Source organism: Euleptes europaea, chromosome 4 (genome assembly GCF_029931775.1).
Source record: "Euleptes europaea isolate rEulEur1 chromosome 4, rEulEur1.hap1, whole genome shotgun sequence".
Lineage (NCBI taxonomy): Eukaryota > Metazoa > Chordata > Lepidosauria > Squamata > Sphaerodactylidae > Euleptes > Euleptes europaea.
This window is the reverse complement of record NC_079315.1, coordinates 2,491,214-2,507,227: the sequence shown is the minus strand read 5'-3', so window position 1 is coordinate 2,507,227 and position 16,014 is coordinate 2,491,214. Positions and strand designations below refer to the sequence as shown.

The window sequence follows — 16,014 nt, the reverse complement described above, 5'->3', positions numbered from 1 at the left end:
CCTTTTTGAATGGTGGAATCTTGAATGGTTAAAATGGACACGCAGGAGTAGCCGGTGCAATCGCATGCCATACAAGTTAGTTCAGCTAGTATTTCATAGGAGGACAGCATTTTAGTCTCCCTTGCAAGTAAACTTTAAAACTCTTTCCTAGGAGAATGTTGATTTGGTGAATAATTATAATAGTGAATAAAAGGGCCGTGGCTCAGCGGTAGAGCGTCTACTTGGCATGCAGAAGGTCCCAGGTTCAATTCCCTGGCATCTCCAGTTAAAGGGACCAGGCAAGTAGGTGATGTGAAAGACCTCCGCCTGGGACCCTGGAGATGGACCAAGGGAGTGATTCAGTATAATAAATAGTTTATTTGCGGCTGGTATGCCAGATAAAACAAACTGAACATACAGAGTAGATGTTTACAACCAAGGCCAACAAAATTAGGAATCACCCAATTTTACATTTCCACAGATTAAGGAAGTACATTAAGGCGACGTAGCTTCGTTGCCACTGCACAGTATTTTGTCCATTGACCCTCATCACCAGAGCCCATTTCCCAATGGGTCAATAATATTGAAGCGGGCTGACTTGAGCATACATTCTCAATGGTTTCCAGCTCCCCTATGTTACACGGGCAAAGTCTCTCCACCCTGGGGATTTTCTTAAATCTCCCTTCTAGTATGGCAGATGGTAGGGTTGCACATCTGGCTGGTGTATCAGCCCTCCTATGTGTGTTCCTTTCCAGTGAGTATGAATATGCAGCTGGTGCTAGAATATACCTGGGATGTTGAGGTGCTGTAAATGCAGGGGATCTCAAGAGATCCGTTTGACACTCAGTATCTTTGACACTTTCATTTATAGAAAAGGACAAGAGTCCAGTAGCACCTTAAAGACTAACAAAAATATTTTCTGGTAAGCTCATACCCTACCAGAAAATGTTTTTGTTAGTCTTTAAGGTGCTACTGGACTCTTGCCCTTTTCTACTACTGCAGACAGACTAACACAGCTACCCACTGTGAATTACTTTCATTTATAGTTAGTCTAGTTTGGTCCATGCCTATTTGCAGACTGATTCAGCATAAGGCAGCTTCACGCGTTCGTGTGACTGTCTCAGTGTTCCCATCTCCTCAGCCTCGTGAACTTTTGCTCTTTTTTTTAGCAGGTAAAGGCGATGGAAGTCAACGGCCAGCTTTGCATCCGCCGCTGGTCGACACGACATGTGGCCACATGGCTGAAGGACGAAGGCTTTTGCGAATACGTGGACGTTTTGTGCGACAAACATCGGCTGGACGGGATGACGTTACTGACCCTGACCGAGTATGACTTGCGGTCCCCTCCTCTGGAAATCAAAATCCTCGGCGACATCAAGAGGCTCATGCTGTCGATACGCAAGTTGCAGAAGCACCACATGGAAGTCCTGGAAGAGCTGGGCTACAGCAGTGACGCCCCCCTGGGCTCCCTCTCGCCCGCTGTCTCCTCTCTGCAGGGAGCAGACTGGTTCTGCAACGGAGAGGCGCAGCGGGACTGCGACGACTGCGAGCCCGTGGTCGACTTGAGCGCCGAGCAGTACCAGTACGCCAACGGGAAGAACAAGCACCCTCCGCGGAAGCTGAACCCGGAGTACTGGAAGACGGCCCTGAGCTGCATCTATGTCTTCATCGTGTTCGGCTTCACATCGTTCGTCATGGTCATCGTTCATGAGCGCGTGCCGGACATGCAGACGTATCCGCCGCTGCCGGACATATTCCTAGACAGGTGAGCGGTGTACAAAAGAACGTTAAAGTTGAGCTAAAAATTATAACAAAATTATAATATTTATTATATGGTGCGCACAGAAATAAAAACATGTGGCCTTATATAAAGCCTAACCATTAAAAAGACTGGATTGCAAGAATGTTTGATTTGGCGACAATGTCAAAACTAACTAATCTAGTTCGTAGAAAACTGATAGATGAATACAGACAGAGATGGCAACCATTTTTTGATAACTTTACGTGAAATGAGATAAGTTTCATTTTGGGAACAATGTTTCTGTTCTCGAATCAATGATTTCTGTAGTATATTTCTAAGAAGGTGACTTTTGTTTGATTTTAAATCGATGATAGCTTAAAGTTAGACTTTACTCCACGAAGACATTTTATAGCAAATGGATATAGTAACCACTGTGAATTCAGTTAATTTAGTAATAGAGAAATAGTAGTCAGATAAGTAAGACTTACTTTTCCCTGAGGCAACAGCAGTACATAATGTTTTTATTAATAATTGTATTAAATGGATATTGAGGTTGAATAGCTTAATTTTACTATTCTTAGTAATCTGGGGTCATGGTGCATGTGGTGAGCTTGAGCACTGTCAACATAATTTTTTTTTTTTACTATTCCCCTCCCCTTCCTATTTCTGTACCCCAATGTCAAAAAAATAATATAAATATATATATAAAAAGAATAGATAGCTACTAACTTTCCAACATTGTCGATGATAAAAACCATTGTTAATGACTAGTAATTAACCAGATGGATTTCGGCCTGTATGGCCTTCTTCAGTGGTCATAGATACAACTACAGCTATTATAAAGACACAGTCAGAAATACATATAAAAGGTGCGCTTGTAAAGCAGTAACCTAAATGGGGGGGACGGGGAGAGAAGAAAAAAAGAGAAAATATAAAACTCGCTCGTATCACCTTTGTTATTACTATAATTAGAAAGGTTTTAAACCTGCCAATTACTACCCAAAACCTTAATTTTTTTACCTTATGTATTGTGTGGCCCGTTGTCACCTATTGTTGTATACCATGGATATTTCACCACGAATTGGCTCACAATGAAGTCTGAATATCAAAAAATGCCCCTGAGTAGATTTTTAATCAGAATTCCAAAGGCTTAAGCTTATCCCCCACAAAAAAACACAATTTTTTTCTGAGGCCAGTATTTTAAAAGCCAATTAAAAACACACCTAGAATCACAAAATAAAATCATAGAGTTGGAAGGTACCACCAGGGTCATCTAGTCCAACCCCCTGCACAATGCAGGAAATTCACAATTACCTCCCCCCCCACTGACCCCTACTCCATGCCCAGAAGATGGCCAAGGTGCCCTCCCCTCCCATGATCTGCCTAAGGTCATAGAATCATCATTGCTGACAGATGGCCATCTAGCCTCTGCTTAAAAACCTCCAAGGAAGGAGAGCTCACCACCTCCCGAGGAAGCCTGTTCCACTGAGGAACCGCTCTAACTGTTAGAAAGTTCTTCCTAATGTCTAGTCGGAAACTCTTTTGATTTAATTTCAACCCGTCGGTTCTGGTCCGACCTGGGGCAACAGAAAACAACTTGGCACCCTCCTCTGTATGATAGCCCTTCAAGTACTTGAAGATGGTTCTCATATCCCCTCTCAGTCTTTTCCTCTTCAGGCTAAACATACCCAGCTGCTTCAGACTTTCCTCATAGGACTTGGTCTCCAGACCCCTCACCATCTTTGTTACAAACTCATAAGGTATTTCCTATGCCATGGCCGGCCTTGTTCAGGTTTAAAAAAATCGACATGGAGAGAGCCTTTGAAGACGAATTACGCACAATGCTGAATGACAGGCATTGTTCCCGAGTGGAATTTCTATAGGCAGAGCGTTGGGAGGGAGTTGGGGTGTAGAATGCTGGAAGACTGTAGCCATCAAGGCAAGGCCAGAAGAAGACAATCGCCCATTGACTTCGGAGACAGACTGCGGTAGGAACCTTTTCAGTGATAAAAAGGCACATAAAAAGGCTTCAGCGGACGTCTCCGGCATGGTGCGCTTGCGGCGATGTTCCTACACTTGCTGCCTCCCGGGAAGCGGGGGTGCCTGCCCGTACCTGTGAAACAGTTTGGAAAGCAACGTCAAGGTTTTGCCTCAAACCACACACACACACACACCCACGAAAGGAATTGGAGAGAAAAAGTGAATCATAGCACGCATATCAGCTGCAGGCTGAGCTATGGATGATCTAACATCAGATCTGTGTGAATGGCTCCTTTCATTTAATTAACCTGTCTCCAACCATTGGAAAGGCAGCATGGTGTAGTGGTTAAGAGCGGTGGTTTGGAGCAGTGGACTCTGATCTGGAGAATCGGGTTCGATTCCCCACTCCTCCATGTGAGCGGCGGATGCTAATCTGGTGAACCGGGTTGGTTTCTCCACTCCTCCACATGAAACCATCTGGGTGACCTCGGGCAAGTCACATCTCTCTTAGAGCTCCCTCAGCCCCACCTACCTCACAGGGTGTGTGTTGTGGGGAGGGGAAGGGAAGGTTATTGTAAGCCGGCTTGATTCTGCCTTAAGTGGTAGAGAAAGTTGGCATTTAAAAACCAACTCCTCCTCCTCCTCCACAACTGCAGCAACATTTACCCTGCCTGTGTTCCAAAGCACCTAAGATAATAGGCATGCTCACCTGATCCTTGCCAGTCGGTTATGGGGATGAAAACATTCTGTAGCTTTTGTAGAATGCAGCCCCCACTTATTAAAATCTTGAGAACTCTAGGGTGGAGGGCATTTCTCCACATCGAGGAAGGTTGCCCTAGCATTTTGTCAAAATCACGTTTTGCCTGTCCTGAGCCCTCGCCGCACTTCCTGGGTTCTAGAAGAACCTCCCAGTAGAACGTGTGGCCCCTCCACGTGAGACCTTCATAGAGTGCAGCAACAGCTGGCTGAGAAGATGGGTAGTGCTGCATATTGTACCTAGCTAAAGTCGTTACTGCCAACTACTAAAGTGCTCATGGCTGGGGAATAATCGGCTGCACATCCCTAAAGCTGCCAGAGCAATTGTGGAGGTAGCAGAAGCTAGAAAGATTGCAGGGAGGAACTCGGAGCAGAAGTGGGAGCGTCCTGCGGCAGGAAGACTTGGATGAATGCCGCTTCACGTGCTCAGGCTAATCTGCGGAGCGCCTCATTTTCATGCTCTAAGGGTGTTTGTGCAGATGGTTTTCGAATGGGAAAGATGGGAGGAAAACCAGGGAAACTCCGAATGCACCCTTGATGCTGGCAGGGAAGCAGGAAAAAACCTTGATGCTGCAGGGAAGCAGGAAGAAAACACACTTTCCAGTGGCATCAGATACAAGGCGTATCAGATACAAGGCGTAACCTGTGTGGCAGCGGGCTTGAACTCCACACAAGGTTATATCAAGTGTAATATTAATGTCCTCTGAAATGTCCTATCCTTAACAGCCTTGCTCAGGTCTTGCAAATCGAGGGCCGTGGCTTCCTTGATAGAGTCCATCCATCTCTTGTTGGGTGTTCCTCTTTTCCTGCTGCCTTCAACTTTTCCTAGCATGATTGTCATTTCCAGTGACTCATGTCTTCTGATAATGTGACCAAAGTACAACCTCGCCAAACAGCTTTGGTGCTTTTTATAAGGTGTCTGCCAAAGGCTTCTCATTACTTGGTTCAGAAAGACACCACTTCAGTGTCAAATTTGAAGCGAGTCAGTGTATCATCCTGATCTTCATTGCTTCCCTTTTTGTTGGTTTGTAGCGTTCCGAGGATCCCCTGGGCTTTCGCCATGACTGAAGTGTGTGGAGTGATTCTCTGCTACATCTGGTTGCTTGTCCTCCTCCTTCACAGACACAGGTATAGTGTGTGTGTTTTTTAACCCTAACTCCCTTAATTTGGAGGAATAGGGAATAAAACTGCTGCTGTCATACTGCCCTTGTACAAATCTATGGTGAGACCACACTTGGAATGCTGTGTCCAGTTCTTGTCACCACACCTAAAAAAAGGATACTGCAGAGCTTGAGAAGGTGCAGAAAAGAGCAACTAAAATGATCAGGGGGGCTAGAGCAGCTGCCCCATGGGGAGCGGCTAAAACGCTTAGGGCTGTTTAGCTTGGAAAGAAGGTGGTTAAGGGGAGACATGATAGAGGTCTATAAAATGATGCATGGTGTGGAGAGAGTGGACAGGGAGAAGCTTTCCTCCCTCTCTCATAATACCAGAACACGGGGTCATCTGCTGACCCTGGAGGGTGAGAGATTCAAAACTGATAAAAGGAAGTATTTCTTCACACAACGCATAGTTCAATTGTGGAACTCCCTGCCCCAGGATGTGGTGATGGCTGCCAACTTGGAAGGCTTTAAGAGGGGAGTGGACATGATCATGGAGGAGAGGGCTATTCATGGCTACTAGTCAAAATGGATACTAATGATGCAAGATAAGCTGCCTTGGTGAACTGGAAACATCAAATTCTGGCTTGTGATAAGAACTTGCTGTTGTAGCCGTGAGGGGTGTTTTTCCATCGCCAGACATTCCAGCACGAGAGCATTTTTTGAGGGCACGGTTGGAGCTTTCTTGTCCTACTGTAAAGGGCACGAAGGGGGGGATTCCCCCCTCCACACCCACCCACACATATTGTTTGTGTCTTTATTTTTAATTGCTTAGATGCTTTCTCTGAGTCTTTCACAGAACACCGAAATTGTCCCAGAAAAAACTCATGTTGAATACATTTGTGCGTGGTGTAGTGGTTAGGAGCAGTGGACTCTAATCTGGTGAACTGGGTTCGATTCCACACTCATCCACACGACGGACTCTAATCTGGAGAACTGGGTTCGATTCCACACTCATCCACATGAGCGGCGGTCTCTAATCTGGAGAACTGGCTTTGATTCCCCCTCCTCCACATGAGCGGCGGACTCTAATCTGGAGAACTGTGTTCGATTTCCCCCTCCTCCACATGAGCGGCGGACTCTAATTTGGAGAACTGGGTTCGATTCCACACTTTAAACAGTCTCTTGGCAAAATATGCACGTGCTGTACCGGGCCGCTCAGATTACGGAAGTAATTTCCCCTTCTTATTTCTAGGTCTATCCTTCTGCGGCGAATGTGCAGCCTGATGGGCACTGTGTTTCTGTTGCGTTGCATCACGATGTTTGTCACCTCCCTGTCGGTCCCAGGCCAACACCTGCAGTGTTCTGGAAAGGTATGATGACCCCACCCCTCTCCGTGGCTGCTTTGGCTGCAGGATGGAATTAAGTTTGTGACCAGCAGGTTCACCTCTGCAGTGCTGAAGGCGGGTTGCTGAGTTTAATCCACGGCTTAATTTTTTTTTTTTTAAGTCCGGGGCCTGATAATGAAGAGTTGGAATAACCTTGCCTCTTCCTCTAGCACAGTGGTTCCCAACCTTGTTTTTAAAGCCGGCGTGGTGTAGTGGTGGTTTGGAGTGATGGCCTCTGATCTGGAGAACCGGGTTCGATTCCCCACTCCTCCACATGAGCAGTGGAGGCCAACCTGGTGAACCGGGTTGGTTTCCCCTCTCCTCCACATGAAGCCAGCTGGGTGACCTTGGGTTAGTCACAGCTCTCTTAGAGCTCTCTCAGCCCCACCTACCTCACAGGGTGTCTGTTGTGGGGAGGGGAAGGCGATTGTTAGCCGATTCTCCCTTAAGTGGTAGAGAAAGTCAGCGTATAAAAACCAACTTTTCTTCTTCCATACCCCTTGGAAGCCCATTTCCATAAATGGTACCCTTCATGTTACCAAAATGTTTTGTAACTGTAAATAAATAGCCCAATAATGGGATTCAAAAGCAATGGGATAATAAGGTAAACAGTTCATATAGATTTACGTTCAAAACTCAAAAGATACAATGGATTAAGGAAATACATAACAGATTACCTCTAAAAACCACGTTACATTTGTTACTGTGCCTGGATGGCACAGGCTAGCCTGATCCCATCAGATCTTGGAAACTAAGCAAGGTTGGCCCTGGTCAGTAGAAGAAGAAGAGTTGGTTTTTATATGCCGACTTTCTCTCCCACTTAAGGGAGACTCAGACCAGTTTATAATCACCTTACCTTCCCCCTCCCCACAACAAACACCCTGTGAGGTAGGTGGGGCTGTGAGAGCTCTAACAGAGCTGTAACTTGCCCAAGGTCACCAAGCTGGCTTCATGTGGAGGAGTGGGGAGACAAATCCAGTTCACCAGATTAGCCTCCTCCGCTCATGTGGAGGAGTGGGGAGTCAAACCCTGTTCTCCAGATCAGAATCCACTGCTCCAAACCACAGCTCTTAACCACTACACCCCGCTGGATCTTGGATGGGAGACCACCAAGGAAGTCCAAGAACCACGTTCTGTTAATCTCTTGCTTTGAAAACCCTACACGGGGCTCTGTCATAAATCAGCTACTACTTGATAGCGCTTTCCATCACCAGGATAGATATTATCCAGGAGTGAAAAGCGAAAATATTTTTTAGGCCAACTATTAGCAGGAGAGCCAAACTTCTGGTCGCCCCCACTGTGGAAAGCCGAGGTGATCTTGGGTCACGTGGCATCGATGCTTCGTGTATTTTAGGTGTTACATCCTGGGGCTGGATTGTACCACTTGTCGGTCATAAGCGTTTGAGTTCTCTTAACATGTTTCGCACAACGTTACTTCTAGCTGTACGGCAACGTGTGGGCAAAACTTCAGCGAGCCTTTGCGATTTGGAGCGGCTTTGGTATGACGCTAACGGGAGTCCACACCTGCGGTGACTACATGTTCAGCGGTCACACGGTTGTCCTGACGATGCTGAACTTCTTTGTCACAGAATGTAAGTACAGGTGGCAAATCTAGGTGTATCTCTTAGAAAGCACGATGACGAATCTAGGTGTATCTCTTGATTCACCCTCCTCTATTTATTTATTTATTTATTTATTTATTTATTATTAGTCTTGTGCCCCGCTCTATATCCTGGGTGACTGTGGTACCACAAGGATCAGTATTGGGGCTGGTACTATTTAATTTATTTTACTTTATTTGATTTCTATCCTTTTTTCTGACAAAGTCGGACTCAGGACAGCTAACAGCGATAAAATCACACACATTTAATCCACAGTCAAATATAACCATAAAACACATACATATGTATTTATGTTAACATTTAAAACCTAATTAACTGTAGGTGGCAGTCTAAGCAATACCCCTCTTTTATCTCATGTAGCCCGTCCAAAGGGAATCACCTAATGTGGGTAAAATTTCTTGCAGTAATAAGGGGGAGCTAACCAGCATTGGGGGCATATAAAACTGTAATGGGTTCCATCAGAAAAGAAACAAGAACAGGGAGGCCAGTCTCTGCCCTCAACCGTAGGCCTGGTACAACATCTCTGTCTTACAGTCCCTGTGTAACCGAACCAGGTCCCGCGGGGCGTGGGTCTCATTCGACAGGAGTTCCACCAGGCAGGAGCCAGGGCTGAAAAAGCCCTGGCTCTGGTCGACGGATTAAAAAAAAATCATTGATTTCTACCCACCCTGGTTGCCATAAGTCTGCAGGAACTGGATGGCGGTTTTCACCACCTCCATGCCAACTGGAAGAACGCTGCAGTGTATTCCTCTTTCACCCTTGTCTTCATGACTTGTGTACAGATGAGTATTAAATAAATCTACTCCTGGTACAGATGGTAACCTCCGTAACTGCACTTGCCTCTTTTTCATTTCCTAGAGCACCAGCAGAAGCCAGTTAGTATATAAGCCCTGCTTTTGGATTTGCAGTCTAAGACAGGCGTATCAAACATAAGGCCCGCAGGCCAGATCCGGCCCCTTGAGAGCGCTTATCCGGCCCGCGAGCCAGCCGAGGCAGCCCCGCTCCCCAACTCTCAATCTGGGCTGGTGAGGCATGGCCCGGCCCGACCTAGTGACATTTATGTCATACCCAGCCCTCGTAGCAAATGAGTTTGACACCCGTGGTCTTAACCCCCTTATTAAGCCATCTATACTCATGGCCTCCGCTACGCTCATTAGCAGTGAGTTTCACAATTTTATTATTTGTTGAGTGAAGAAGTATTTTCTTTTGTCTCCTGGATCTGTCTCAAGGAACAGATGCTTGTAGAACAAGACTCCAGTTCTGAAGTGCCATGTTATATCTGGCCCTCGTAATAAATGAGTTTGACATCCTGGTCTAAGAGCCAGATGCCCAAGGGGAGTCGAAGGGATAGGCAGAAAAGGGGAGATCGGTTTGAGGCTGCCAGGATGGTGACTTCCTGAATGGGCTTTGAAATTCGGTGGGGAGCTGGCTGATGTTCCCCTTACTAGGGTGGAGGGAGGTCAACTTCCCTGTGGCTCTTGCTCCCCTGAATGGGGACTGGGTTCAGGTTCCTGTCTTCCTTGCTTCCGCAGCCACAAAGCCCTTCCAAGCTCCTGCCCTTGTCCAGAGCATCCCCCCCTCTTTGCCATGCCGTTATGAGACTTTAAGAACAATTGTCTGTGCTCTCCTCTTCCTCAGATACACCAAGAAGCTGGAACTTCTTGCACACGCTCTCCTGGGTGCTGAACCTCTTTGGGATCTTCTTCATTCTGGCCGCGCACGAACATTACTCCATCGACGTCTTCATCGCCTTCTACATCACCACGAGACTCTTTTTGTACTACCACACCTTGGCTAACACGCGGGCCTACCAGCAGAGCCGACGGGCCAGGATCTGGTTCCCGATGTTTTCGTTCTTCGAGTGCAATGTCAACGGCACCGTTCCCAACGAGTACGGCTGGCCCTTCGCAAAGCCGACCATGCTGAAAAGATTAATTGGATAAAGAGAGCCGGGTTTCGTTCATGCCTTCCTGAAGCTGCAAGAATGGCTGGAGAAAGAAAAGGGGGTCCCGCCGATCCCTGTGACTGTCCTGTCCGCCCCCACAGCCTGAGATGTTTTCCACCAGGCTAAGAGAGGCTGTTTGTTTCTTGATATGCGGTGGGAGTGGTTACCCAGAATGAGGTTCTGCATTAACACATTAACAGTTAGGCTGCTACTAACTCAACTCGTTTGTTTGTAGGCCTTTGAGCGTCTTCTGCTGACGGTGAAGGAATGGCTCCGGATCCAGATAACCTCAAGTACCTACCTAGTTAGGGTTTGTTTCTTGTTTCTTTAAGAGGAGCAGCTAATGCAAGTGTCATAGTTCTACAGTGGTCGCCGAAGGAAAGTGAAGGTGTGTTTTTGAGAGAGAAGTGGGGGAGGAACCTCCACCTCCTCAGAAAGGGGAGCGTTCCCCCCTCCCCCAGAGCTCGAAGAAGGATGAGATGTCCATGCTGCAGGAGGGGTGTGTGAAAGAAGTGAAGTCGGTCCCCGTCCCCCCTCCCCGGCGCTTAGTACCACAACGTCGACAATGAGGTGGGGCTTCATCGATTCGGAGAAAATGGCTTTATGACGTTCTCACGCCCAGCGGTTTCCTTGTTTACATTTCAGAAAATCTGTTAGAAATAAATATTTTATCTTTTGACAATGAGGTCGACTTAGTCTTAGTGCCACGTAAACTCTTCCTTTGGAAGGCAGTATTAAACACACACTGTGTGCGCATGCTTTTAAAATGATGCTGCTAGGGGAATACACCAACAATCGATAGAGTAGCAGGCAACAGAACGAAAGGTTTTTTGTTTTGTTTTGTTTTGTTTTGGTGCAGGGGTGTTAGATGTGAGTGACTTTTGGCGATGCAGTCCAGACATTGAAGCTGTTTCTCCCCCCACCCCCAATCCTGAGGCTGGATCTTGCAGGCCTGTTCTGCTCGCGGAGGTGTTTTCCACCAATGGAAGGAGTCTTCTTCCAGAGGAAATTGCCTCTGCTGGTGGAACAAACCCCTGGGATCCCAGCCATTACACAAGAGCCTCGTTCATTCTGCCTAGAAACGGCAGATGCATATAATTGGCTACCTAAGGGCCAAACTAGAAAGGATGAGCCCCCTTTTGATGCGTCTCACCCATTTATGTCTATAAACTTTCCCCCCTTCTGTGCCTACTGCCAGGCGTTCTGATGCTTTCCGCATTTCTTCCGTCCTGCCTTTCTTCTGGTTTCAGGCTTGGACTGGACAAGAAATGCTGGAGAAAGCCTTGGTGTGTGGGTGGGGGTTGAGCTGCTTCTCTCGTTCGGGCAGGAGTTCTTCGAAAGCCCTTCCTGCCTTCTGGAGATGAGCAGGTCGGTACATATGCTTAGCCCAAAGGTGCGTCTGATAACATGTTCAGGAAGCGCTTTGTTCTTACAAGTAAGCAGATTGTTTACAGTACTGGAAATTGAAGTATCTAGGCCGTTCAGCATTTATGGTGAATATCCCTTTCTTATGCGAGTTCGAGTGGTGGTGGAAAAGAGCAAGAATAGAACTCAGAGTCCTGCAATCACGGCCCCCTGGCTGTCAACCTCACGACTCCCATTTTTCTTCAGAAATTAGCTTTTGTCGAAATTAATCAGGTTTGCACTGAATCTCCTAAGCCACCCACTAATGGAAAGTTGTATTTGGAAATACTAAATGCTTGAAAAGGGGTGTGGAGCAGAAACGAGGATTACTTGGGCCAAAGCGGCACACGGTTTCAAGAGTGGATCCAGATTGCATTGTTCCAAAATTGCGCCTATCTTCCAGAGTGAGTATGCAATTTTTGCCAGTACATTAGAAGCTGTCTGTATTTTGGATTAACTTTTAGTTATCCATATTTGTTCAGAATTGCTCAGTCCACTCGACTGGGGCTCTCTTACGATTTGTTGGAGGGGACATTCTTGTAATCTCATGAAGTCCCCAAGGGGTATGTGGGTGAATCACTTAACATTACAAACCTAGCATTAAAGTTGTGGTTAGAGACTCATTTTTTTAAAAGCCCGAACAATGCAATTTGTCTTTTTGGCACCAAATAGCCATTCTGCTCCTTTATACATTTCCAGTAATTACATGGTATTTTTTTTTTGGGGGGGGGGCTATATGGCATTGTGTTGCCCCCAGCAGCTCTTTGTCACGTGCCCGCCCCTTATTGCTAGACAAGCCTCACAAAGTAGACTTCACATTTATTGCAAAGTGTTCCTGCAGGTAATTTCTAATGAGAAGCAGCAGGGGTCCATTTTCATGCTTTTGCTTCTGAGATACAGAGAAGCAGTGTATCTGCTCCTTCTGGGTTCTGTGCTAAGCATTTTCTACAAATGGATTGTCGTTTGCATTCCGAAATGCTCAGGTCAAACCCCGGTCAAAAAATTCAGATGCCGTTTCGGTAATGTGCCGTGGTCTTAAAACGTTCCTGTTTTAGAGGTTAGGAACGAGTTGCAGTGAAGCTCGCAGATCTTCATGCCACAGGGATCTGCAGACCAGGGCGGCGCTGTCTAGACCGGAGCTCTTCTGTCGTGCAGCCTCTAGCAATACCGAATTACCACAGCAATGCAGTATTCCTTGACCACCTCGATATTTTTCACTGTGCCACTTTAAGAGGGAACGACGATTGGCCTGGAGAACCCTTTACTCCCATTGTCACAAAACGTGGTGGATGGCAGAGTTAGCCTTGCCTGAGCGAGCGTGTTCTGTAGATCCTTTCCTTTTCAGGCGTTGGCTTTTGGGTTGCGCGGAGGAGTGTCAGGATTCCCAGTGTGCATTGATTGGCCCCTGAAGGAATAGTCCGCCAGTGAACTTAAATATACCACAGTGTCATGGTTATCTGGAGAGGTGATTTCTCGAATGCCACCCATTGTAAAGGCAGTAAATACTAATCTGCGACCGTTTTGCTGTTGAGTGGGATACTGCATTCTTTTAAAGAGAAGATGAGAAAAGAGACACCTGAAGTAGCCCTTTACTACATCTTTGCTACATGGGGAAAGTGCAACATGTGGCACGCTAACAATGCCACCCTAAGGAGAGCTCCGCCCTTCAGAGTCCGTTGCGGTCCGCAGGCTTAAAAGGGTGCGGCTCTGCTTAAGATGGCGCCGTAAGGCATGTAGTTTTAATTGTTTAAACGGTTCTTAATTACCTGCGCCCCAGGGAATCCCGTGGCCGGCAAGCTTGAAACTTCCTTTTGCAAAGGAGAAATGGCAGAAACAACCCAGCGGTTTGGAGTTCAGTGCGGCATCGTAAGCAGCATCGGATCATTTGAATTGACGATGGCCCCGATCCAGCTCAGGTTTATTGCACCTGTACTGGGTTGGTCCAGGCTAAGTTTAACGATTTCTGCTGATTCACCCTTCCTGCTGCTGATCCCCCCACACACCTTGTTCCTCAGGGTCCCCCGGAGTCCAGTGCGAGGGGGTAAGCAGGGAAGTTCCATTTCGCGGATGAAAGTTTTACTCTGGATCCAGTCAGTTGGCGCTTAATGTGCAGTCCTACAACCAGACTACAATCAGAATCCTTTTCTGGGCTGTATCATATCCTCTGCTCCTATATATCCTATGTTTAGGATATTGTCTTGTATGGAGGAACGCTCATTCGTATGGCCCCACCTGTAGTCTGAAATGGTACAGTCGGTACATGTCCTCACTTCATTGAGAATTAAGCCTTAGTGCAGAGGGAACTGATTTCCGAGTAAGTGTAGAATCACCACTGTAGTTGCCACTCGCATTTCACGTGGCTGGAGGTAATGCTTTCTACTTTGCATTATGAAGGGGAAAGGACTTGGAAAACACCAGGAGGTTCTATAGGAACTTATCGAAAACGCTTGATTCTTGAACTAGTAACACAATGCTTGGGGACTTATAGGTGCAACTTCTAATTTCCCCCCAGCTGTAAGCTATTCCTGATGCTAGTTAAGTTATAGAGCTACTTTACACTTCAGGTTCTAATCAAAATAGCCATCCTATGGAATATTATTTTAAATATTTTCCTATGTATTCTGAGCCATGTCGTCCTTACGGTACGTCTTGTCTATTCAGAGAGAAGATAAATGATGTATAAGCTCTTCCAAAAATTGTCTTCGATGTGGAGCATTCTAAAGCGTGGAAATTTCAAATTCAACCTTGTGTTTTTTGGGGCAAAAAATTAGATTTTTACTTGATAAAAAGTGAATATATCACAGCATCACTTACGTTTGCGTCTTCTTGTAAGTACTGTTCTGTTTGGAATATGCCGGTGTTTGGACAAATGGTAATAAAGCAGACGTAAGACCGGATCCCACAGATCTATTCAGTACCTTCCCCTTGATAGTAGTTGTTCTGCTAGCAGAAGAACTCTTGACATCAGAGGAACGCTCCCCCAACTAGTAAAACGTGGAGACCCAACTCGTTGCTTGGTCGAGCTTGTAGATCTTACAAATGCCAAGAAATAAAGGGCTTACCTCCTGGGTTTATCAAGTAGCCGCCTTACCAAGTCCTCTTTACCCACTTGGGCCCGAGTCCACACCAAATTGGCCTGCTTTTTGAATCTCAGCACTTAACCAGTTCGAGGCACTTTAGTATAGTTGATACGGAACCATCTCTGCTTAGACGAAAGTTGAAATTCTCCTTCCTCTTCATGCGTCGGAAGATTTTTGTTTGAGTGCTTGTTGCTGAGGGTTACTGGAAATCTCTTTAAGTCCCAATTTGTTAAAGTCCTGTCATGCTTTGGATTATTGTCCTGCGTAGTTACTGCACAATGGATGCTCGGACTTAAATTATTTTAATTATACAACCTCTCCTCAAGGTCCCGGGTTTGGAAAAAAAGAAATTAATCGGCAGAACGGAATGAATCAGCTCTGTATATTGCTGTTCTTCAGCTACTTAAATGGGAACATCCTGGGTAAATTCACTGGGCCTTTTGGTACCGCTCAGGGGGGATCAAAAAACAATCCGTTTCGTCTTTCAAAGGGGGCACACTCTGTAGCTACACAGTTCTCCATGTATGGAACCATATAGAAGTGTTGCGGTGTAAATGGGATGTGCAAAATATGAAAATGCGTTCGTTTTCAGAAAGGAATCAGGAGCATCCTGGTTCTGCTCTGGATTTTGTGGGGGGGAAAAACCACCTTGAATTTGGATTTAGAATAGATTCCAGAGCCCAAGGGAGTATAAACATGTTGTTGTGTTCTCTGGGGGTAAACTGTGACGTTCCTAGCGTGGTCCAGGCCCTGGCTTTTGTCCAGAGGGGTCTGACGGAGTCCCATATTTTTTTTTAAAGGCTTCATTCTGTAGTTCCGTTTCCCCTTCTTCCATAAACTGCGTGACATTCCTTACTGTGTTTGCGTTTTCTTTGGCCTAGCCAGGGAAAGAAGAGGAAGGGTTGGTGGTTTAAAAGCCGGCCGCTTGGTGCTTAGCAGAAACCTTTTACTTTGGCTCTCTCTCACCTTGCTCTCGAAGAACACAGTATTATTTGGAGGCTTGAATGTTCCTGTCGCGGAAA

The 16,014-nt window shown here is 46.3% G+C and overlaps 1 protein-coding gene across 1 annotated transcript; it reads left to right on the top strand.

The window, feature by feature from the left end:
• Positions 1–1,157: 1,157 nt before the first annotated feature.
• SAMD8 (sterile alpha motif domain containing 8) lies at positions 1,158–10,506 on the top strand. The gene is made up of 5 exons (XM_056848645.1): positions 1,158–1,744; positions 5,489–5,584; positions 6,809–6,926; positions 8,383–8,533; positions 10,202–10,506. Exons 1-5 carry the CDS (start codon positions 1,161–1,163, stop codon positions 10,504–10,506), a joined length of 1,254 nt encoding a protein of 417 aa, XP_056704623.1. The 5' UTR covers positions 1,158–1,160.
• The last annotated feature ends 5,508 nt before the right edge of the window (positions 10,507–16,014 follow it).